This window comes from Prunus persica, chromosome G8, assembly GCF_000346465.2.
Source record: "Prunus persica cultivar Lovell chromosome G8, Prunus_persica_NCBIv2, whole genome shotgun sequence".
Classification (NCBI taxonomy): domain Eukaryota; kingdom Viridiplantae; phylum Streptophyta; class Magnoliopsida; order Rosales; family Rosaceae; genus Prunus; species Prunus persica.
This window is the reverse complement of record NC_034016.1, coordinates 2,551,889-2,574,384: the sequence shown is the minus strand read 5'-3', so window position 1 is coordinate 2,574,384 and position 22,496 is coordinate 2,551,889. Positions and strand designations below refer to the sequence as shown.

Below are 22,496 nucleotides of genomic sequence, written 5' to 3'. Positions count from 1 at the left end.
ATTAAATCCATAATATTGATGACACACCTTGTATTTGAGTTGTCTCCAACAGCAGCAACCTTATTTTCTCCATACTTGACTATTCTCAAGTGAAAAGCTCTTAGACATGGAAAAATATTTCTTCGCTTTTACACAATTGTATCCAATTGTTTTTTTTTTTTTTGGGCTACCTGTTCCATATGTGGACTAGTTAATTCACCTTACAAAACATAAATATTAGAAGCAATTTCTTTTTTCATTATACTACTCTATGATAAATATTTTTAAAAAATAAATACTATTCATAAATTTATATATAAAGCAAAAGGCAGAGAATGGTAAAACATTCAAAATATTAGAAAATGCTCTTGGTTAATGTAAATTCACACTTTTTCATTTAAAAAAAATTAAAATTAAAAGAAAATTCAGATAATAGATCCAAAAGTTTATCTCAAGCGCGGAAGGGCTTGTGGAGAGGCTAGTAAATATATATATTTTTATTTTTTAAAAAAGAGTAGATAAAAGTATGTAAAACTCTATGATAAAAGTATATGAAAGTATATCACTTAACTTTATAAAGTATGAAAAAATCATTAAGAATCTGTCAACTCTATAAAAGTAACTTTCTTGCAAAAAATCTTTAAAAGTTAGAATTGGGCTCCACTTAAAAGTCATGCACTCATTTATATGTTTAATTAATATATACAATTATGTGTGAATAACTTGCCCTTATCATATATTTGTGGGAATAATTATGTTTAATGCCCGGAATATCCCTAAATAATACATCTCATGATCGTCTTTAGGGCTTATTTTCATAAGATTTTTTTATTTGTCAGGGGTAAAATAAGAACTTCTCATTCCTTTGACTTAACTATTGTTTTGCAACTCAGAGTTGAATCTCACTTAACCCCTTAATTCACTCGCATCCGTCAAGATTGTCAAACAATTTGTTTAGGTATGATGACATGACACAAGTGAAGTAAAAATTATTTTATATAAATATTTTAGAAAGGTTATTTGACTACGAACAAGGTACAAAACAAACAATAATGGAGCTTATTCTTGTTTTTTTATTTCGGCCCAAAGGCAATTTCATTGCAAGACAAAGACAAAAAGGCATACAAAGGCCGAAGGCCCAAGCTAGCAACAACCCAGTGGCACGCAGGCCCGGCAACTACAATCAAACAATACAGAGAAACAGAGAGAGGATCTAGGGAATCCCTCTGCTCAGCTACCCGCATATTTTACCAAACCCATTTGGATTAAGAGCAAACTGAAAAGATGGCGAGTGAGGAAGAGAGCGCCGTGAAGGAGCCGTTGGATCTGATAAGGCTGAGCCTCGACGAGCGCATCTACGTCAAGCTCCGCTCCGACCGTGAGCTCCGCGGTAAACTCCATGTACGTCTCCACAGCCTTCCATGTCTCTCACTCTGTTCTAAATTAGGTTTTACCTACTTTCTGGGGTGTTCGAATTAGGGTTTAAGATTCGGGAGGAACAAACCAAAAAAACAAAAAAATAAAAAAACAAAAAAAGACAAAAGAAAGTTAGGGTTTATAGTATGCTACTTTAGTGTTTACGTCTTCAATGGAAATTAAATTAGGGTTGCTTTCTTATGGTATGCGTTAAGGTGTTTTTTTTTTTTTTGAATTTTTTTTGAATTTTTGTATTTTCCTTTGAAGGTTTGAGCTAGTTTTTATGTACTGCATTTTGAATATGGAAAGAAATTTACAATGGGTACTTTGACACTATGTTGATTAGGGCAATGATTCAGTTGGTGGTTACCATATAGTTTAATTGTTGAGTATTCTCTTAAAAAAAAAAAAGAAAACAAAAAGTTGAACGATGGTTTCGATTGCTGTGTGCTTTAGCATAGCATGAAATTATACTCTACTGTATTCTCCGCAATTGTGTGGTTGTATAAGAATTCTGTAGCCATCTTTATGATTTTTCCAGAGGTAAATCCTCACTTTTCTTATTACTGATTTCAAATTTTAAATTATGCATTTGAAATCAATGTTAAGTATGGCACTTCTACTTGTGAACTCATCTTTATTGAACCTAGGATTAGGTCGAGCGTTATATGCTCTACCTAGATCGAGCGCTAAGCTTCCAAATGTATTGTCTAGTCAACTCATCCCAGTATTATTTAGTTGTCTTTTTGACCAAACAATACTTCTTAGCCAGCACCAAAATTGTCGTAAGAGTTATGCTAAGCCAATCACTGATGCTTTCCAAACCATCTCTCTTTTCCATTTCACCTTTGTTTCCATGTTCCTCAAAAGTATTTCCAATCGGAATCACTAGTCTTCTAACTGCATCTATTGCAAGAAAAAATGTGTAAATGAATGGAATTCTTCTATCAGAAAATTAATATGTGGTAAAGAAACGGAAAAAAAGACTAAGATGTTTGGTTCCGAAGATTTTTATGCAAGGACCAATTGTCTGAACCTGATGCAATGACATTAGGGATGGAGGGTGATGAGAAATTTTCTTGTATGTGTACAATTATGTCAGTTGATTTTGTTAATTGGTACTTAAAAGCATAGTATTTGTGCTTTTAAAGCTTAGTGTCTGATTCTTATTTTGTTTTTTGAAATCTGGCTTTGCAGGCTTATGATCAACACTTAAATATGATTCTTGGTGATGTTGAAGAAGTTGTTACTTCTATAGAAATTGATGATGAAACTTATGAAGAGATTGTCCGGGTATGTTACTCATTCTTTTCTTTTATCACTTTTTTTATTTTCAAAAATGGTAAATTTATATTCCAGTCATTTTTAACGCGTAATATTGTTTTCTTGGAGGACTAATTTGCATAAATAACAAAAATGATGCATAAATTTAAACCATGGCATAGAACTGCTTTAAGGACTGTACCATCGGATAGTTCCAGAGGCAATCAAAACCCCCAAAACATAATTAACGAAGAAAAAGACAAAGGATGATAAATATATGGTTGGATTTTCATGACCTATATTGAGCTGCATTTGGCTTTAGTATAGATCCTTACTTGTTTGGTCTTGTATGTTTTGGCTGTTGTTACTAGCTTGCTCTTGTATTAGATTTTTAGGTGATGACTTCTTTTTCATTCTTCTATCGCAGACTACAAAGCGGAATGTTCCTTTTCTCTTTGTTAGAGGAGACGGTGTCATCCTTGTTTCACCTCCTCTGAGGACAGCTTGATGTAGATACTTTTGCTGGGAAATCAATTGTCGTGACGTTTAACTAATCTCTCTCAATGTTATTCTACTTTTAGATTTTTGAATGCATGGAGATTTCTTGAATCCCAGCTATCTAGGATCAGATTTTCAGCTGTACTTTGAGGTCGCCATAAAAGAATTTGGAGTTTGATGAATCTCAGTTTGATGGTTTCTTACTGTTATTGTTTTCTTCTTGTTATCTTTACTTACACAGTCCCATTAGGAATTAGTTATGGGGGCCCACCCTTATTCTCAAAAAAATTTCTGCATCCAGTTCTGTGACTACAGGCAACAATGTTCACAAGTATGGATAGAAATCTTGACGTTATATACTCCTAAGGAATTGACTAGTTAGGATCTAAAATTTTCCCATGAAATAATCTAGTCTCCAATAGTTTGCAATACTGCTGCGTTTTTTACTCCTCATACCTTTAAGCTTTTTATTTTTTTTGTTTTTCATTATCCTTTAAACCCCCCCCCCTCTATTTTTTTTTTCTTTTTTTTTTGTGATTTTTGTTTTTTCGAGTTCATTTTTTTAATTTGAGAAAATAAGGAAAGAAACTAGAATATAAAAATTGAATGAGGCAGAATTCTAATTTCAGCAACAGAGGTTTGGGAGGATTAGAGTTTAGAATTTTCTCGTATCAAGTTCTATTTTTCTCCATTTAATCTATAAATATAATTAAATATAATGATGCTACTTTATAATTTATGTTGTAATATATCATATTTTAAGAAAACTTGAGCCAAAAAACGTTGTGAGGCTATAATTCAAAACATAAGAATATAACCTTGTTAGAGTTGTACACGTCAAGAAATTATTGTACGCTCTCTTTACAGCTTGATTTAATAGATGGAAGTTCAGATAGCTGAACATTTATGTAATTACTGTAACAGAAACAGAATTATAAGTTCATTACTTCTTCCCTTCTGCGGCGTAGAGCGTCTTGATTTCCTCAACATCATCATAGCTGCCAAGGAAGATTGGAGAGCGCTCGTGGATCTTGTTTGGAACTAGGTCAAGGGCCTGCCAAGATACATGTTAATACACCCCCAATTGAGACTCAAAAGTTCAACTAGCAAGAACTTAATCTTATCAAATAAAATTTGTCGAATTTCAAGCAACGTTAAATGTTCTCTTGTCATGCCCGTTTGCATGTTAAGTTGCTAGATTATCAATTTCAACAATGAACCAATTGTTCCAATAGCAAAACAACATAGCATCCCAGATTGCCGGACAAGAGAACATTACCCTTTTTAATAATTTCCGATTTCATTTGACTACTTCCCTAGTAAATGAAATATCTTCGAATTTTGCAGTTACGAGAATGCCTGTGTGTATTGTATAGAGTATGCTCTGTTCCTACAAAACTTCATGGCAGGGTAGAGAATAGCTCTGGCATATCTTGCATGTTAATAACGAATAAGAAATGTTACCCGTTCCTTGCCAGTGAATGACTGACCGCCTGCTTGTTCCATCAAGAAAGACATGGGGAAGACTTCGTAGAGAACACTAGTTGAGATAGGTTAAATCAAACTGAGTCACTAAATTCCTTAAACTTCAATCTGAAAATAGACTGTTAAACGGATAATTATAGCTATAATCGCGCTTAACGTACCGCAGTTTCCCATTTGGGCTCTTCTTGTCAGCAGGATACAAAAAGATACCTCCATAAAGCAGTGTCCGATGAACATCAGCAACCATGCTGTTAAACATGATAAAATCATAACTTATATAACTTCTTATTGAAAGAAACAGAACGACATTAGATGTTGAACACAAACACGAAAAGAGAAACTAAAATGATGAAGAAAGAACGCTAAAAATCATTGACCTATAAATAAACTTTTAGTTCACCACCAATTTCGGATTGGGATTGAAAGACCAAATCAAACAATTTAAACACCTGAAATTCATTGACTGCTAAGTTGAGAATATAGGATACCTTCCAATGTATCTTAGAGACTTTGGTGATGAACCATCTTTCGGGTATTTGCACTTTTCCACATACCTGAAAATCAAATAGGTCAGACATCTCCAATGATGGTTTTAGAAATAAGAAATTATAAATTGAGCTTAGCATACTTGGCCGTCGGACCATCCCAATTTTTGGCATTCCCTTCATTCACTGAATAGATTTTTCCTTTCTTTGGAATCTGGGCAAAGAAGTAGACATAAACTGAATGTTAGAGGCTCCAAAACAAAGGGAAAAGAATGCCAATCTCAAAGATAACATATGTCCCTTAGTAGATTCTCAACAGAATACAGTAAGGATTATGCTGGTTGAGGAATATAAAAAGAGATATACCTGGATGTCTGGGTGAGTTAGTATGAACTCCCCAAGAGATGGATCCAGAGTGAACCCATGAACCCCTGTTCCAGTGCTCAATACAAACTGTAAAATCATTACATTCCCAAATAATTAAAGCACTGTCTTGCAAATCTAGACTGCAGGCAAAGAAAATCCTAGATCCTACCATCAAAAGAAAGATTCAAATAAAGATTGCCATTTAGTCAGGCACACTACTCAGAGGAATCCGATAAAGTAACGAAATAAGAAATTTTACTTTAATGAAACGGAATAGCCAGTAATTGGGAAACCAGGAAAGGGGATGGGTTTACTAAACAAAATGTATGCATCTGAATTAGAAGAAAGGTGATGTGTCATATACCGTGCAAGAGCTTCCATACATGCAGTAGCCTGCTGCAACCATATTCTTTCCAGGTTGCAAGACATCGTGCAGAGTAGGTTCAATGCCATCTTTTACCACATAAATCCCAAAAATCTAGATGAAAGAGAAGACAAATGGTTCCCACCACAATATTGAGTTATTCTGGAACAAATAATTGCTTTGCGAACATATGTCAGCACGGACTTTCAATGCTAATAACATAAAAGATATCATACTTCAGACTGAAGGATCATACCGTTCCAATGGAAACACCACAATCAATGTTAGACGAACCATCCAGTGGATCAAATACAACACAGTACCTGCCCCAAGTATAAGTTTAGAGAATTATTTACACATAGAACCTATAGTTAAAAGTCTCATAAAAAAGAAATTGGAAAAAAAAAAAAAAGAAATTGGAAAAAAAATAAAAAAAAATAAAATCCATTGCAACAAGCTCAAATAACCAGCATAAAGCATAGTCAATTACTTTCCACGCTTGGATGGCTCCACAAATATGGCCTCTTCATCTTCCTCCGAAACAAGGATAGACTGCCATAAAACCCAAATCGTTAGCAGAAATGAAGTCTTTCAAAATTCAGTTTAACTGTAAAAGGAAATGTGATGGCTTACAGTTCTGCCACTGCTAACCAGGGCCTTAACAAAAACTTCATTTGAAAGCACATCCAGTTTCTTTTGCTCTTCACCCTTTAACCAAAACAGCAAATCAAACTCACATAAAGAATAACCCAACAGAAAATATTTAATGTAAACAGATATCACTTTACACCCATTAAGCATCAAACACTTGCCTGAACGTTGGTCTCTCCAGCAAGCCCAATAAGTTTGGCCAGACCCGCCTGCACAAGTTAAAAATTTCATGTAAAAAACCCATGTCACATCACAGCACTAAAACAGAGAAAGCCTTGCGAGAAACCTATAATTGCCAAATTAACATTAAAAAAAACCTTCATTTCCATGACAAAATCAAATAAAAAACAAAACCCAGGTTGCCGTTCGATATAATTTTACAGAAAAAACAACCAATACGTATCTGTGTAACAAGAAAATGAGAGAGAGAGAGAGAGAGAGAGAGAGAGAGAGAGAGAGAGAGAGAGAGAGAGAGACCTTGTTGACAGCAGAGCAGACAAACTTGCAGCCAAGAACAATATGATTGAGCAAGATGGTGAAGTCTCCGCGAGACTCAGGGTGCTTGGACTGCTCATTCAGCACGAACCTCGTTATGGTCATCAAATCCGTACGGTGAGCATCGGCCGCGTGATCCATTTTCGCCTATTTCTCTCTCTCTCTCTCTCTCCACAATCCACCACCACCACCACTGTCACTAAAAACTTCAGAAACCAAAAACACAAAACCCACCAATGGCCAAATAAATATATATATATATATATTTATCCCCTAAAAAACATTTACAGAAAAATAAATAAACAGTCCTTTTTTTTCTTTTTTTCTTTTTTTGAGTCAAAATAGTCGTTTAGATTTGGATTAGATGGTGGTGGTGGTACTCGATTCGAGGTGTTAATGGATTGGGAAGGGAAGGGGCTAATCTGGTACTAACAGAAGTTTCGGAGGACACGTGGAGGGCCTGGGATGGGGCAGGGAGCTCTGTGGCCGTCACTAAAGATAACGCCTCTCGTCGTTTTCTCCCTGATTCGGCGGTTATCAGGTTTTTGTCTTGTCTCTGGAGATGGAGGATGAAGTGGACGAGGTTCGGTTGTGTGGATTTCAAGCAAACTTTTTGAAGTTTGATAGCGAGTGCCTTGTTGCATATAGGTTCTTTTCTTTTATGGTATTTGGTTTGTTGACCCTGAAATTTGATTGAATTACTCAAAATAACCTTGCTATTTTGATTTCTCACGGCATATTTTTCTTACAAAAACTGGCTCTGCATGTCATCAAAAGTGAGTAAGTGTAAAGCACGTACCTTTTCAAAATGACATTTAAGTCTATTTTTTGTAACCAATATGGAGTGGCATGATTAAGAGACCTTCAAAAGCGAATAATGCGTTGAACACGAAATTCTATTTGACAACGTCTTAAATGAAATTTCTAAAAATTTAATAATAGGAGTAGATTTACCAATTTTATAGAATTCAAGACGGGACTGCTTTGAAATATGAGTGAGAGTTTAAGAAAACAACCAATAGCTCGATCTCCACCAAATAAAAATGTGGGAGCTTTGTTGTGAGCCAAATAAGAATGTTTCATACCAAATGGGAAGTGATGACAAAAATAATATTTAATTTTAAAATCAAATGCCCCTTTTCTCTAAACTATATTGACATTGTCAATTTATCGCGAAACTTCTTTTTTTTTTTCAGGGAAAACTCCACATCAATCAAGTACAAAATAATTGGGATTTTCATTTTTGTCAAATAAAATAATTGGGATTTTCTTTTTAGTCAGATAAAATAATTGGGATTTAGCAACACCTTGAAGCCATGCCAAAGAAAGAAGGAAGTTGAGCTAAAAAAAAGTAGAGAGAACGGGCTATGCACAAGATGTGGGGGTTCTTTGATAGATGTCCAAACAATTGTAGCACATTGCAAGTTAAAAGGTTTCTCTATCCCAACTAGTGTCATTTTCTTACACTTCCATCCTAACAATGTATCAAAACTTGGAAAATGAGATATATGTTAGTAAATTAAAAAATCAAGAAATTCCTCGAGGCTTTTTTGGTCAACACAAAATTAAGGCTTGTATGTAGCACAATAAATCGCAGATGGATTCAAGTAGTAGTTATATATGGGGTGCCAAGTGGATTGTTTCCATCCTCCCCCCATGAAATAAGGGCATTGTTTGAAAATTGCATGTTGAATTTGAAGCCTCCAAATCTTGTTCAATGATTTCTAGTAAAATATTGGTGTTGCCTTCTTACCTTAATTTCTGCTGCATTCATACATTTAACTATGAAAATGTCTGTAGATTCTGGTCGGCTTGGTTAAAATGTTCTCCTTCAGTTTCAACTAATAACTAATTGGTGTGCCAATGGAGTTTAGCTGCGGTGGTTTGGCAGCATCTTCCCCCCATCCCCCTTCCAACTGGCACCCGGGTTCGAAACCCTGCTATGTAACCGAAAAAATAACTAATTGGTGAAAGTTCAAAATTCTTATAATTGGGGTTCAAATAAGTAGATACCTCCACAAATCCACTGGAAAAAATTGTAATACCTAATACCTCATCAAAAAAGCATATAGCTTTTAACACTGGAATAAGGTTCAAGAGAAGGAATACATATGTAACATATCAAGACAAGGAAAACTTCCTACTGTAACAACAGTAATTCAGGAAGAATCATTACAACAATTTCGCCGAGACAAACTTGATGTTTGATTATTGAAGACCTTCCCAAGAACTGATAACTCTACCCAAGAAGGATAATTATGAATTAATTTTACAATTTGGATTGACAATAAACTTCACAAGAGTTTTTCCCCCTCCGAAAACATGTTGACAAATCAAAATCGAATTGATTGTTGAAGCTGCGGCATGCACATAGAGAATGCCATCGGCACTGTCCGCCTATTTGAGACTGAAGAAAACATTAGACGAACCCTCTCCATATCTTGATGGTGGCACTCCAATCCACACAAGCTCATCACTCTAGCTTTCTTAAATAATGAGCTCTGCGTGCTTCCAACAATAAAAGTACAACAAACTGTGCCCAAATAAGATTGGCAAACATTTCAGACTATACTAGGCGGGTACCCTATCCAATTGCAGACAGCACGGGGCCAGCGCGTTCTTATGCAGTCCACCAAAGGTGCATGCTGAGAAGGCTCTGGCTTGGCAATTTCTGTGACTTTCCCTCCAGATTCATTACCACCAGAACCAGAGGACACCGCCACATCTGTCATATATTCTTCAGGAGTCCATCTTGGAGGAACTGACACCTTCAATTTTGTGAGCCTAGGTCTTTGAACTGGAGTCTCGCCTCCAGAGCTTAGCTGGCTTCCATTCAGATCTGATTTTGCAATTCCATTAAAATGGTAAAGATCAAACACCTTCTTACCCATCAATCCAGTTGAATCCTTCAGCCCTCCTAAGCTCTTGTCCAATTCCAAAATGACCTGCCAGAACTCGCTCCATACGATAAATCCTGTGCTGCATAGGAGGTCAACCTTCTCAGTTGGAAGTTCTACATTAGTTTCTTTAAGGACTTGATGAAAGCCTTCCACACTAATAAAACCACCACCTCCACTCTGATCTTGCGCATCAAAAGCTTTTCGAATCTGTGATTCCCTTCCTTCCAGTTCATTCTCATCTTGAACAGTGGTATCTAGGGAAAAAAGGACTGTATAATGAGACTCACTTCCAACTACCCATATTGGCCATTTTGGGCATTTCAGATACTGGCCAACCTTACAAAAATTTAGGGATTCTAACAGAGTGAGGAATCCAACTTCCACAGGTCTGGATACACCCTTTAAAGACATGCCACCACCTAAATCCATCTTTCCATCGAAAACATTGGGCACTGCCTGCCCGCAGAGCAGCAAGTTCACAATTTCCTGTCCCATAAAATACAAAGGTAAAACAATGCACAAAATTCAAAAAAAGAGCTGCAAATGGATCAACAACTGAAGCACTGGGTCCAAAGTGGAAATTCATTAATATAGAATTGTACCTGTGAGGCATGCCCAAAAGGAGCAGTGACAAGAGGTAGGCTCGGATCATCCCTGTCAGCTTGAACTAAGTCCTGCAAAAGAGAAAGTTTAACAAAGAAATAATGTGACTGTTTCTGAAGTGTACAGTTTTCAAGAGAAATTTTAAGCTAACAAGCATACCAGTCCTCGAGAAAGTAAAGCAGAAATAAGGAACAGCAATGCCCCCATACGACTTTGGAAAACAGGAATCACAGCTTGGAGCCTTTTAAATGCACTTTCTCGTGTTGTGTATGTGTTAACTCTTAGCACCTTATGCAAATCAGCAGCTGATTCAATTGAAAGACCCTCAAGTGATTTTGTTATTACCTGTGGAATGAGATTTATATTCGTTAGCAGGAAAAATAAAGGTCCAAAATTCAATTCAACCTAGAAATCCAAATAAATGCTGTGCAAGTGCAACATACATTATTCCTATCAGAAAACAGAGCATTATCCACAAGCTTCAGTTCACTTACTTCATCATCCAGATTGTCTTTAGACCTCTCAGTGTCATCACCAATAACACTCAAAGTTGCAATCACAGCCCTTTTATTACTTCCGCATAAGAACAATATTTCACCCATACTTCTAATCAGTGCTCTGTCAAAAAGATCAAGTGTTGATTTCAACAAGCATCCCAATGAGTAAAAAAACTTTAAATCAATCGTCAAAAACAATAATCAAATTACCAATATAAATAAATATCGTCGGTTCCAGACTATAATCAGAGTCAGATATGTTAATAGCACAGAAGATATCATTACCGTGTTTACACACTGGTTTCTTTTTCCTCTTTATAAGATACCATCTTAGACTGATTTGGGACCAACGAAATTAATTAGAATGAGTATATTGTTAAAACGAGAAAAAAAAAAACAAAAAAACAAAAAAGGAGTGCAAAGCAGGATGGAAAAGTGGTCCATCAGGAACACCAAAAGCCTCACAGAACTAAACTAGGTCAAAAATTATCAGAACCATTAACCCACAAAATCAGCCCAATACAGAACGAGTAAACTGAAAGGAGCATCCTTAAAATGCCTAGATACTAGATGGTGAAGCCCAAACAGAAGTAAAAAATCTATCCCAGAATAAAGACACCGCTTGTTCTATATGTAAGGTTTTTGTGACTGCGTGGAAAGTAGAAACTGAACGAAAACCATGACTATAGGCATATGATAAAGCACAAAACGTCAATTTTAGCTGAAGCGGGTCATCACAGACGTGAAGGTATTGATATAAATGAAGGTTCTACAAAGACTTTTTGCCATATTTAAGAGAAAATAATAATCATATAAGCAGGAAGCCTTGTACATAAAAGAGTATATTGTGTCTAAGCGTAAAACAAAGTTCAAAAAGTTATAGATGATTTCTGGAGACAACATACAACGAGAAAGTAAATACTACAAAACTTTGACATATAAAAGTAAAACAGTTATGAAAAGTTAAGACTTTCTAATTGTGCAGGTTAAAATGATGATAGTGGGACAAAAACAACTGAAAAAGCATTCTGCACATCCTCCAAAAAAAATTCCATACTCAAAGTTACGGTAATAACCATAAGTTAAACAGCATTAGGACAGTAAAATTAGTGTAAAGTTACAAAGGACGACACCAGTTTGCAGTGTGTAAACACGCAACTAAACAATTGGCTACAGAAACGAGTAAACCAGAAAGGATGTACAGGATCATATGCTTTAACCAGATTTCTATGATTCTCCCCAGATTGGACTATGAAACAGTAAAAGTCCAAAACTAATAACATAATGCATAGGCATCATCAACTAAAAACACAGATGTATAATTTACCATGCAATGATTAATCACCTTGCTTTTGCATCTTCAGTAAGAGAGGCAAAATTATTCGATGCAACACACGGACTATTAGACAGTGTCCTTGAACCCATATTGTGATGCATGTTTGGTACAACTTTACCTAATTCAGGTGGGCAGAAAATGAGGTATTTGAGAACAAATGCCTGCACAACCAAACAGAAAATACTGTAACCAATGTAAATATAGAATCATGACATCCATGTACAAGTCAATAGCAGTTTTTAACACAACACCAAGAAATATAAAACAGTAACATCAACAACAACAACAACAACAATAATAATAAAACAGAGAGAAGAAAAGATAAAAAACACCTAGGGGTGGAAGCAAACAAATGTATCTCATTACAGCAACAAAAACTAACATATGATGATAGCAATCCCACGATAACTAGTACTACATCAAAGACATCACGAATAAAAAAACTCAGTCTTATGTGAAACATATATACTAGAAAGAAAGGACGATAAAAGGCACAATACAATCTTTTTCTTTCCTCCCATCGTAATTTCATCCACATCATTAAAATTGAAGAGACAAAAATCTTACTTACAATATAGCAAGAATTTTTTTTAAATTCAACAAGTGAAATACCACCTTATTTTTTTAGAAATCTTCTGAGAAACAATAAAGGGCATCATTACCCAATTTTGCTAGAGGTTATTGGACCACTTCAAAGACTACACTAGCCCATCCACTTCAATTTGGGGTTTAAAAATGTATTTTTGTATTAGAAACTCTTTAGTGTTCTTTTCATCATTAAGGATACACCTATGTGGTCTACAGGTAGGTATGGTAATGCTAGGACCATCTGATTTTCACAGGGAGCTAAGCCAATGAAACCCATCTGAGTTCAGACATAGAATGCTTCACTTTTTGTAATTATGATATAAATTTTTAACTATTTATAATTTAGAAAACAGTAATTATGTTGATTACAAAGAAATTCTATTTTTACATTCTAAGTCAATTAACATGCCACTTACAAACTTATCAGATATCCAAGATAAGACAAAGCACATTAAGCTTGATTCGGCATTTGGGCAACACCATCCTAAAATAGGGTTGGTGGTATCACCTTTCTATTAGGCCTTGCACACACAATTGGAGACCTGTTAATCGACCACAATTCACCAATACCATAAAAATTTTATTTTTACATTATATAAGAACATTATCAATTAAAGAGATGCTAAATGGTCAAAAGTGAAATGGACATCCTTATACATTGGATGTATTGTTTCTCTTTTCATATAAATGATGCATCAGATGTGTCAATCTACAATTTGCTATAGGACGCAGAGTAACAGATAATTATTTGTAAATTTAGAGAAAAGGGAAACCATATCAAATGCTATGACTTGTTTCGCCATGCTTTATAATCTATAAAGCCCAACCAATTAAATAATTAAATGAGTTACAACCAATGAACAATGCTTATTCAATGGTTGAACCAGATCATATTATCACTCCACGTGTTTACCAATGTACTACATGTTTAAAACCAATGTTTTTGACTCAGCCCCTCACGGCCAACGTATAATTCTGTACCAATAGACGAAAAAAATACCAATTTATTGTGTGAGTTAGTCATGTCAGAGTAAGGCCTTCAATTATTCCATAAAATGAAGAAAATAAACTATTAGGTGTTCTATAAAACAAATCGGGTTAAATTGGAAAATAAAAAGTAATTAACAAACAACAATTCTTATTTTTTATCCCACTACTCCACCTTTATATAACTCCCATCATTTCCCCAATCTTACTCTCATCTTCCCTCTCCCTTATCCCACAACTCCTACTTTCTCTCCCCCATCACTAGTAACTAAGAGGCCAAAAAAAACAACCTATTTTTAAACTATAATCTTAAAAAAGCTTCTGTTAATAGAAACAAACTGACTTCCAAAATTTTCAGAATAAAATGAACCAATATATCAGAAAAGGGAACATTAACTAAAATCAGATCGTAATGCACCGGTAACTGTGTGCAAAGAATGAAAAGAATTTTATACAACACAGGAGTCCAGACTCCACAGAGTTCAACTTTTGTAACCAGAATTTCATTCTCAAATCAGCATCAATCATTAAACTTCAAAATCTAACCATGGCAAATAGTATGGGACACTCAAAACACATATGTTGAGAAATCAGGAAGTTACTTGAATTGCTGCTAAAACGCCACAGGGCCCACCTTCATGCTGCACTAGACCCATAGATGTTTCTGGATCAGGGCTAAACCTATGGAGAGAAAAAAATTATAATGGCTAACCAAGGGCAAGTACATGAAACAACCACAATTCATATTTCAAATATTACAAACACAGTAAAGAATAGAAACCATATAAAGGATGTGATGTAATTCAAAGTGAGAAGTGAGTTCAAGAAACTTGTTAACAATGGAGGCATGGAGGCAATATTTTTAATGAGGCAGCAGTTTCAAGAAGTGATTTCAATATTTCTATAACTGATGTCTTACAGCTGCAGTTAAAATAACCAGAAAAATTATGGCGCTATAACAGGATGATGCATAAAGAAACATAAAGTTTGAGGAGAGAATCATAAAACTACGATGAACAGAACTTGCGCGTCGATTCAAAGTAAACTTAAATTGAATTGTCTTTATATCAATATATTATATCCTAAACCAGTAGCAACACCATATGTAGCAAAATAGGAGCATGACCAGATATGAAGGCAACAATTAGGCCATAAGTACAAATTGAGTGTTATACACACCTTATACCCTGATTACTCCACTGTGCAAGAATGCCCTTTGTAACCTCAGCACCAAACACCATCGAAAACAACTGCTTTGCATCCTCTTCGCTCAAACCTTTTCCCAAATTCACTTCCTCCAAGCTCAATTCCTTATCTTTCCTCACGACCTTTGCCGCCAAAGCCGAACCCGAGGAGCCCGCAGACCCCGAGACCGAGCTAGGTGAAGGCGAGGCCTTTCTGGCATCCAGCATTCTCTTCTCGGCTGCAGTAGCCATGAGCTCTCGCTGAAGTCTCCGGGTCTTCACGTCCGACGACTCCTCAGGCAACCCGGTGGGAGCTCCTGCGGGGCCGTCCCTGGGTTTGCTGCGCTTGGGCTCCGGAGGCGAATTCTGCATGCTCATCCGTAGTGCCGTTCGCAGGTCCTCCTCCTCGTGATCCGCCATTGGGACCTTTTAGATCCAAACCTCGAGAATTAGGGTTCCGATTACGATTCGTAAACTAATTTTGAGATTGTGAAGAAGAATGAAATCGGAAATGGAATTCAAAACCCTCGATTGGAGGATTAAACGTTAAAAAAAGTTAAAAACGGAAGTGAAAATAATGAGACAAACAAATTCCAGGCTGCCCCATTACGATGCCAAACGGGTCGTTTAAGGGAACCCACCGTGGGTCCATTTTGTAGGCATTTTAGTCCCTGAAATGACTATCATGCTCTTGTAGTTTCTTTTACCAAGGAGAATGAGAGGAGTAATTAGGAGATAAGATGAGGGTATTTTGGCCAATTCGGGACTGCCGACTAAATAAAAGGATAGATCAAATAAAAGTGGCCGGTGATACTTTCCTTTCATGGGAGCAAAGCCGTTTCCGGTTGGAAGAGAATAAAGCAAGGATGACTCTATTGCAACTCGATACTATTCCAGCAACAACCAAAAAACTCAATATTAGTATTAAGATATATATATATATCTTCTCACATTCGATGTCCCAGCATTATAAACAGAAAGGAATAATAGAAAATACATTATATATGGCGTCTGCTCTAATTAATTTGACGAAACCTATATCTACATTGTAACTCAGTTTTATTATATATTTTTTTTAATACACATACGTTTACTATAAGTTAACTCAACATTTTATTGAATTTTACATTTTTGTTTTCACCTTGACATAAAAGTTCTCTCAACTGAAGCAATTGCAACGGGTAAAACTAAAACTAATGTAAGAAGTAAATACACATAGTTGTATATTCTACTGCTTTCTGTATTCACCAATATTTTTGTCAAATCAGTAATTCTGTTCAATGATGAAAACTCTGTTCTGCTCTGCATATCAACAATGTAAAGCCCAAGTTGATCTTCAAGCTTCATGAGGTCATGGTTATTAAATTTTTGAGGGTAAAATTTAAAAAAACGAAGTAATTGTTCCAAACTTCCAAGTTCCCCATTTCCAGTGGTACATCCAGGATTCTCGAGCCAAGGGGTCACTACGTAAAAACTTCAAAAATTTTCTAGAAGAAAATAACCCTAGAAAAACAGAAAAATAGTTTCCATCCAAATTTCAATTGTACACGATGAGTTCTTTATTAAAAACTTTGCATTATAGTTTCATAAATCATTTATTTTTTAATAATTTTAGGCACTTTTGTTTATGTCTCATCTAAAAGAGAATATCATTTTTTTAATAAAGAATAAAATTATAATGTATAAAGACTACAATTATCTTTTTTAAAAAAATTTAAAATGAAACAAACCCAACCCCCTACTTTGAAAAAGAAAAAAAAAAAAGAAGAAGCTCTCTTTTTCTTTTTTTTTCTTTTTTTTTATTTTTTTAAATACTACATATAATATAACATGTTTGTTGTTGTTAGCGTCCCCACTTTAATATTTTTAATATTATATTTTTATGTATTTTTTAAGGAGATTTTGGAAAATGCCAAAGGAAACATAAATTTTTTAAAAGAAGCCAAAATGGACAAAATTGCCTTTATTTATTTTGTATTTTCTAAGGAATCCTTTACATTTGCATGTCTTTTGTAATAACCCAAAACAAAATATCTAAAAAGAAATAAAATATCTAAAAAGTAGGATTAATATCTTCTAGCAAAAAGACAAGTTTGCCCTCGCATATTTTAATAGGGGAAAAAATTGACTTTTTGATCGAGAAAGAATTTGGGAATTCCGTTTGCGCCATTGCGTAGAGCACGGCGAAATGAGTCCGTAGACACGGAGTAGACCCGAATCGGAGTTGTAACGAAGAAAATACGATCAAAATACCGCGAAGGGCAAAAGGGTAATTTGGTCAAAAAGTCAGATTTTTATCCCTTCCTCCCCTTCTCTCTCCTCATTTCTCTCTCCTCTCCCTCTCTCCTCCCGATTTCGCCCCAGCCCATGACCCCCGCGCCTTCCCGACGTCGCACCGGCCACCACACTTGGAGCCGATCTACGAGACCGGTGCCAAACGAACCACCACTTGACCGCTGTCATTTCTTGACCAGCCACCGCCCTTGCCGTGGCCGGACCTCGCCGGAAAACGCCATTGTTGCCGAATTTTCAGTTCAAACTTCCAGCTCAGTTTTCTCCTTCAATTCTCCACCAAATCGATCGAGTAAGGCACTAGAAGTCCAGTCGACCTACAGGAGGAACCTTCAAGAGGTCCAGCTAGCTCGGACCAACTGTGAGTGGACTTTCTTTCATAAAGGATTTTATATAAATAAGTTTTTATAAGAAAATTTCATTAGTTGATCTTGAATAAGTATTCTTGCATGTCTTAGAGCATGTTTTATACTGTTAACTATTTTGAGTTATATATATATTATTGAGGTTATATTAGCAGCAGAACTTGAGCTTTACATAACAAAATAGCAGCAGCATTGAGGCTACAGTTAATTTATCAGATTTCAGAAAATTATCAGATTTTCTAGTTAGACCACCATGTACCCATTTATTTATGGTGATTACCCACAGTCGGACCGATGTCTACGGACATCTAGTCTGATTTCAGTTTACGTCAGTGCACTTGACTTTTGCCTCACGAGTTTCGGGGACGCTCGGACTGTGAGTGCCAAGATTTGCAGCTCGGCAGACTTGGTGTCCCGAGACCTGCCAGGATTGCGGCTCGGCTGACTCTGTGTCCCCGAGACCTGCCAGGATTTGCGGCTCGGCTGACTTGGTGTCCCGAGACCTGCCAGGATTTGCGGCTCGGCTGACTCTGTGTCCCCGAGACCTGCCAGGATTTGCGGCTCGGCTGACTTGGTATCCCGAGACCTGCCAGGATTTGCGGCTCAGCTGACTCTGTGTCCTCGAGACCTGCCAGGATTTGCGGCTTGGCTGACTCTGTGTCCCCGAGACCTGTCAGGATTGCGGATCAGGTTGACTGCAGTCCCCTGTATCTTGCCAGAGCGGCTCGAGTCGACTTGGTGTCATCGGGACCTGCCGGCGGATCAGGCTGACCATAGTCCCCTGATTTCGCCAGTTTGCGGCTCGGGTAGCCTGCGTGACGCCCGAGACCTGCCAGGGGAATTGACGGATTTTCAGGGGTACACTTAGGTGGTAGTTTTAAAGCAATTTGAGCACTTTTATGCAGCTATTGTTTTTCAATCATCTTATATCAGTTTTCTCAATAAACGTGCATGTTTTATCTCTTCATATAATTGTTCATCAGCTTTACGAATCTATATACATACTGTTACATATATATATTTAGAGGAATACTTTATATTAAACACAGGTGAACTTTAGCTTTACTTATCAAGTTATTTTTACTATGGGGGTTATTATGATTGTAAACTGTTTTCCAGAATCTTATGTTTGGTCCACTCACATTTTTAACCTGTTTTTCGCCCCCAGGCCGTAGAAGTACGCAGGATCCACCACCGGGCCATTCATAGCTTCCGCGCCACCAAGTAAGGTAGAGTTTTGTAGAAAAGCCCTTGAAACCCTACAAACTATAGAAAATGCTCTGATATCTAGTTTTAGTGGAAAACTGGAGCTGGTGAATACTTAGTTATTCTCTTCTGGAAGTTGGTGTAGATTTATTTGATTGTTGGACAGGTGGAAAAATCTGGGTTTGGTCAAATTACAGGAGAGACTCTGCCGAATTTTCGGCAGAAGTCTAAGGGAAATTTTAAAAGAATTTTGAACGAGAAGGGTAAGAAGGTCTTTTGTGCCCGACATTCGCCAGGTGTCAGACACGCACAGGACTTGGCTCGAATTTCAAAGCGAAAATTGGGTCGGGTCCTGTCATCTTTGGTTTGAAAGTTGAGAGGTTTTTCTGTCTTTTTTGAAGAAGCTTTAGCTTTTTTTAAAAGTGAGTTTTTTCATGGCTAAAACCTAAATTTTTTATTTTTATTTTTATTTTTTATAAGGAAAATGAAATAAACAACAATCGGAAACCACGCGGGCACGCAAGCCCCACTAAGTCAAAATAAAATGGAACCGAACAACTTAGAGGAATCTCACGATCCCGCAGCCGGGAAGGGGCAAGATTATGGCCTAAACTAGCAACATCATCTGCAATAAAATTAGCCTCCCGAAAGATGTGCTGAAAAGAAATCTCTTTGCAATAAGAACTCAGCATCCGAATGTCTTGTACAAGGAGACTGATGCTCCAAGGAACCGAAACCACATTGTTGACACAATCAATGATAAGCTTTGAATCGCCTTCCACCAGGATCTTCCTCTAACCATTATGAATGGCACGGGCCAAGCCATCCCGAAGAGCTAAACACTCCGCAACTGTAATTGACACTTGACCTGAGTTTTTAGCGCCAGTTAACCGAATATTACCATTCTAGTCACGAATTGCAAAACCAGTTGCAGCCAAATTACCACGCACCGAACCATCAAAATTCACTTTAATCCAGTCCAAAGGTGGAGGCTGCCACTTTATGTTAATTAACCCATTGGACTTCTGAGGAGGACATGAATTAATTTTCCAGTAATCTAACCCAATGCGCCCAGCCACAGGAAGGGCTGTTTTCAAAGCAAAATAGGCCTTCAGTATAAAAAAAACACAAAAAAAAGACTAGCTCACGACACAGCACGAATCAAAGATACACTCTTTTTCCCCCCTCTGCAGTCGAACTCTCTGTCTGTGGCTTTCTTCCAGTGACTATTTTGCTCCTCTGGGTTGCAACACAAATTCCTTTTGATATGCTCTACCTTGTCTTTCCTTCTCTCTCTCTCTCTCTCTCTCTCTCTCTCTCTCTCTCTCTCTCTCTATCCAAAATTAAAACTCACACACCCGTTACCATCGCGGTAACCCATCAACCAACCTCTCTCTCTGTCTTTGGGGACTTTCATCGAGCACGTTCAGTGCATCCAAGGGGTCAACAAGCTGCTGGCCAAGGGGTCTGCAACTGTTCTCCTGCGACCTCCACAGCAAACGCTGGCATCCCAAGGGGTCAATTGACCCCTCTTGTCCCTTGGTGCGTCCGCCCCTGCCCATTTCCACACACACTCTCTCTCTTCTGCAACTCAGGAGCTGATCTTTCTCTTCGAATCAGAAGGCACCCTTCTTCTTCTTTTTCGCCTCCAAAAATGGAACTCAACTTTCTATGTTTTTTTTATTTTTTTATATTGATTTTATTTATTTATATTTCGATGCAGGAAATTGGAGAGCTTTTTGATTAATTTCTATGTGAGTGTCTCTGGGTTTATTAATCTTTGTGGGTTTTCCATTTTTCTCTTTCACATGAATGTTAGGCATGGAGAAATTGAAATGTCGACACGAACATTGTGTATCAAGGGGTCAAAACACCAAATTTTCTATTGATTTTGTCTTTCTCTTTGGATTGAAACCTAAAGCTTTTCTCTTTCTCTTTGGATTGAAACCTAAAGCTTTTCTCTTTCTCTCATCGATCTTTTTATTTTATCTACTAAAGGCGGATGAAGAATGTTGATGCTCAAAATGGCCCGGCTAATATTGAGTCCAACTTAGTGATTAGGTATGCGGGGTCTTCAGCAGGGAAGAGGGCTGAGGCCCTTGGTGAAATAGGTTGGTGGGAGACCTGCAGAAGACAAAGTGGTAGAAGCAATCGTTAAGCTTCGGACACCGGTGTGGTGCCGGCCGAAGGCTCTCTGATGCCTAAGTCAGTTACAGGTAGTAATTCTGGCAGAGTAACAGTAAAAGTGAGAGAATAGTTACCCTTTTTACTTGGGTACTGTTCCCTATTTATAGGGAGGTGAAAGTAGGCGCTTTGCACAAAGTTCCAATGTGGGACTTTGTGCAAGTCGTCGTGGTGGCGACACGTGTCCTGGAGATTAGGTTTGGTAGCTGGGAGCTTCGGCAGGTGTCTGGCACCTCGGAAGTGTGTCTTCCTTCGGCAGGGGAGAAGGCGTGGCTGCCTTGGTGCTAGTTGCTTTGATGCTGGGTCTGCTCGGTTCATTATTGTGTAAACAGTAGTCCCCCAAGTTCGCGGTGGAGAAGTAACTTCTGGGTTGGGAACTTGTGAGTTTTTGTAATTGTAACCGAGCATTCCAGCTTCATTGGGAGCCTTAGGGCACTCCCTACTCCCCCAAGTTGGCAAGCTAGGAGTTGCATCGACACATGAAATGTGTGATACAAGCTGTGTAAGCCTCTAGAACTGCTGGTAGCTGGGTACCTGGGTACTTGGGCGTGTTGCAGATAGGATGGGAGCTGGGTCCGTAGGTTTTTTTTTTTTTGGAGCTGGGCCTTCGGCAGGCCGGGTCTTTGGAGAATTTCGGGGGATCTCTATTTCTTCCATGGCCCTTGCCGTTCGGCAAGGGTCTAGCCATTTTTTTTTTTGGGGAGCTGGGCCTTCGGCAGGCCGGGTCTTTGGAGAATTTCAGGGGATCTCCATTTCTTCCATGGCCCTTGCCATTCGGCAAGGGTCTAGCCATTTTTTTTTTTTGGTGGAGCTAGGCCTTCGAGGGGCCAGGTCCGTTGAAAATTTTGAACTCTCCACACTTCCTCCATGGCCCTTGCCGTTCGGCAAGGGTCTAGCTCCCTTTTTTTTTTTTTTTTTTTTTTTGGCTTCGGGAGCTAGACCTCCGAGGGGCAGGGTCCGTTGAAAATTTTGGACTCTCCACACTTCCTCCATGGCCCTTGCCGTTCAGCAAGGGTCTAGCCCCCTTTTTTTTTTTTTTTTTTTTTTTGGCTTCGGGAGCTAGACCTTCGAGGGGCCGGGTCCTTTGAAAATTTTGGACTCTCCACACTTCCTCCATGGCCCTTGCTGTTAGGCAAGGGTCTAGCTCCCTTTGGCGCTAGGAGGGTTTTGGAGTTGGGTCCTTTGGCAATATAGCTCATTGTGATTCTGGGCTTGAGTAATGGCCTTGTACATTGGGTTTGGGCCTAGGGTTTGGGATTGGGAGGAGTAGAAAAACTTGGAATTGTTATGTCTTGCCGTTCGGCAAGTAGATTTGGCAGTTAGAGTAGGGTTGGGATTGGGAGTAGAAAAAA

The 22,496-nt window shown here is 37.7% G+C and overlaps 3 protein-coding genes across 4 annotated transcripts; 1 reads left to right on the top strand and 2 right to left on the bottom strand.

Annotated features, from left to right (window-relative positions):
* On the top strand, positions 1,180–3,365 carry LOC18766595 (sm-like protein LSM3B). The gene is made up of 3 exons (XM_007200581.2): positions 1,180–1,380; positions 2,593–2,688; positions 3,086–3,365. Exons 1-3 carry the CDS (start codon positions 1,264–1,266, stop codon positions 3,164–3,166), a joined length of 294 nt encoding a protein of 97 aa, XP_007200643.1. The 5' UTR covers positions 1,180–1,263; the 3' UTR covers positions 3,167–3,365.
* On the bottom strand, positions 3,925–7,586 carry LOC18767702 (fructose-1,6-bisphosphatase, cytosolic). The gene is made up of 12 exons (XM_007200302.2): positions 6,985–7,586; positions 6,669–6,716; positions 6,490–6,564; positions 6,347–6,408; positions 6,113–6,179; positions 5,857–5,970; positions 5,493–5,579; positions 5,270–5,340; positions 5,130–5,195; positions 4,803–4,889; positions 4,621–4,696; positions 3,925–4,210 (listed from the first exon to the last, which is right to left on the bottom strand). The coding sequence occupies exons 1-12, from the start codon at positions 7,141–7,143 to the stop codon at positions 4,100–4,102; spliced, it is 1,023 nt and encodes a 340-aa protein (XP_007200364.1). The 5' UTR covers positions 7,144–7,586; the 3' UTR covers positions 3,925–4,099.
* Positions 9,030–15,726, bottom strand: LOC18767542 (ubiquitin carboxyl-terminal hydrolase FAM188A). 2 transcript variants are annotated; one of them, XM_020570300.1, is made up of 7 exons: positions 15,093–15,726; positions 14,516–14,594; positions 12,348–12,499; positions 10,949–11,123; positions 10,665–10,850; positions 10,505–10,576; positions 9,030–10,388 (listed from the first exon to the last, which is right to left on the bottom strand). In XM_020570300.1, the coding sequence occupies exons 1-7, from the start codon at positions 15,515–15,517 to the stop codon at positions 9,564–9,566; spliced, it is 1,914 nt and encodes a 637-aa protein (XP_020425889.1). In that variant the 5' UTR covers positions 15,518–15,726; the 3' UTR covers positions 9,030–9,563. The 2 variants fall into 2 exon arrangements, with proteins under 2 accessions (XP_020425889.1, XP_007201189.1); XM_007201127.2 differs by having other exon boundaries at positions 11,000–11,123.

Bases quoted from the DNA above. Each gene is read 5' to 3' on its own strand.
- LOC18766595 (XM_007200581.2), top strand. From the start codon at position 1,264: ATGGCGAGTGAGGAAGAGAGCGCCGTGAAGGAGCCGTTGGATCTGATA. The intron at 1,381-2,592 runs GTACGTCTCCAC...CTGGCTTTGCAG, and splicing joins AGCTCCGCGGTAAACTCCAT to GCTTATGATCAACACTTAAA. The intron at 2,689-3,085 runs GTATGTTACTCA...CTTCTATCGCAG, and splicing joins CTTATGAAGAGATTGTCCGG to ACTACAAAGCGGAATGTTCC.
- LOC18767702 (XM_007200302.2), bottom strand. From the start codon at position 7,143: ATGGATCACGCGGCCGATGCTCACCGTACGGATTTGATGACCATAACG. The intron at 6,717-6,984 runs GTCTCTCTCTCT...TAACTTGTGCAG, and splicing joins TCTGCTCTGCTGTCAACAAG to GCGGGTCTGGCCAAACTTAT. The intron at 6,180-6,346 runs GTAATTGACTAT...TACTTGGGGCAG, and splicing joins GAGCCATCCAAGCGTGGAAA to GTACTGTGTTGTATTTGATC.
- LOC18767542 (XM_020570300.1), bottom strand. From the start codon at position 15,517: ATGGCGGATCACGAGGAGGAGGACCTGCGAACGGCACTACGGATGAGC. The intron at 14,595-15,092 runs GTGTGTATAACA...TTCTCTCCATAG, and splicing joins TGGAGTAATCAGGGTATAAG to GTTTAGCCCTGATCCAGAAA. The intron at 12,500-14,515 runs GTAACTTCCTGA...TTGGTTGTGCAG, and splicing joins GCGTTTTAGCAGCAATTCAA to GCATTTGTTCTCAAATACCT.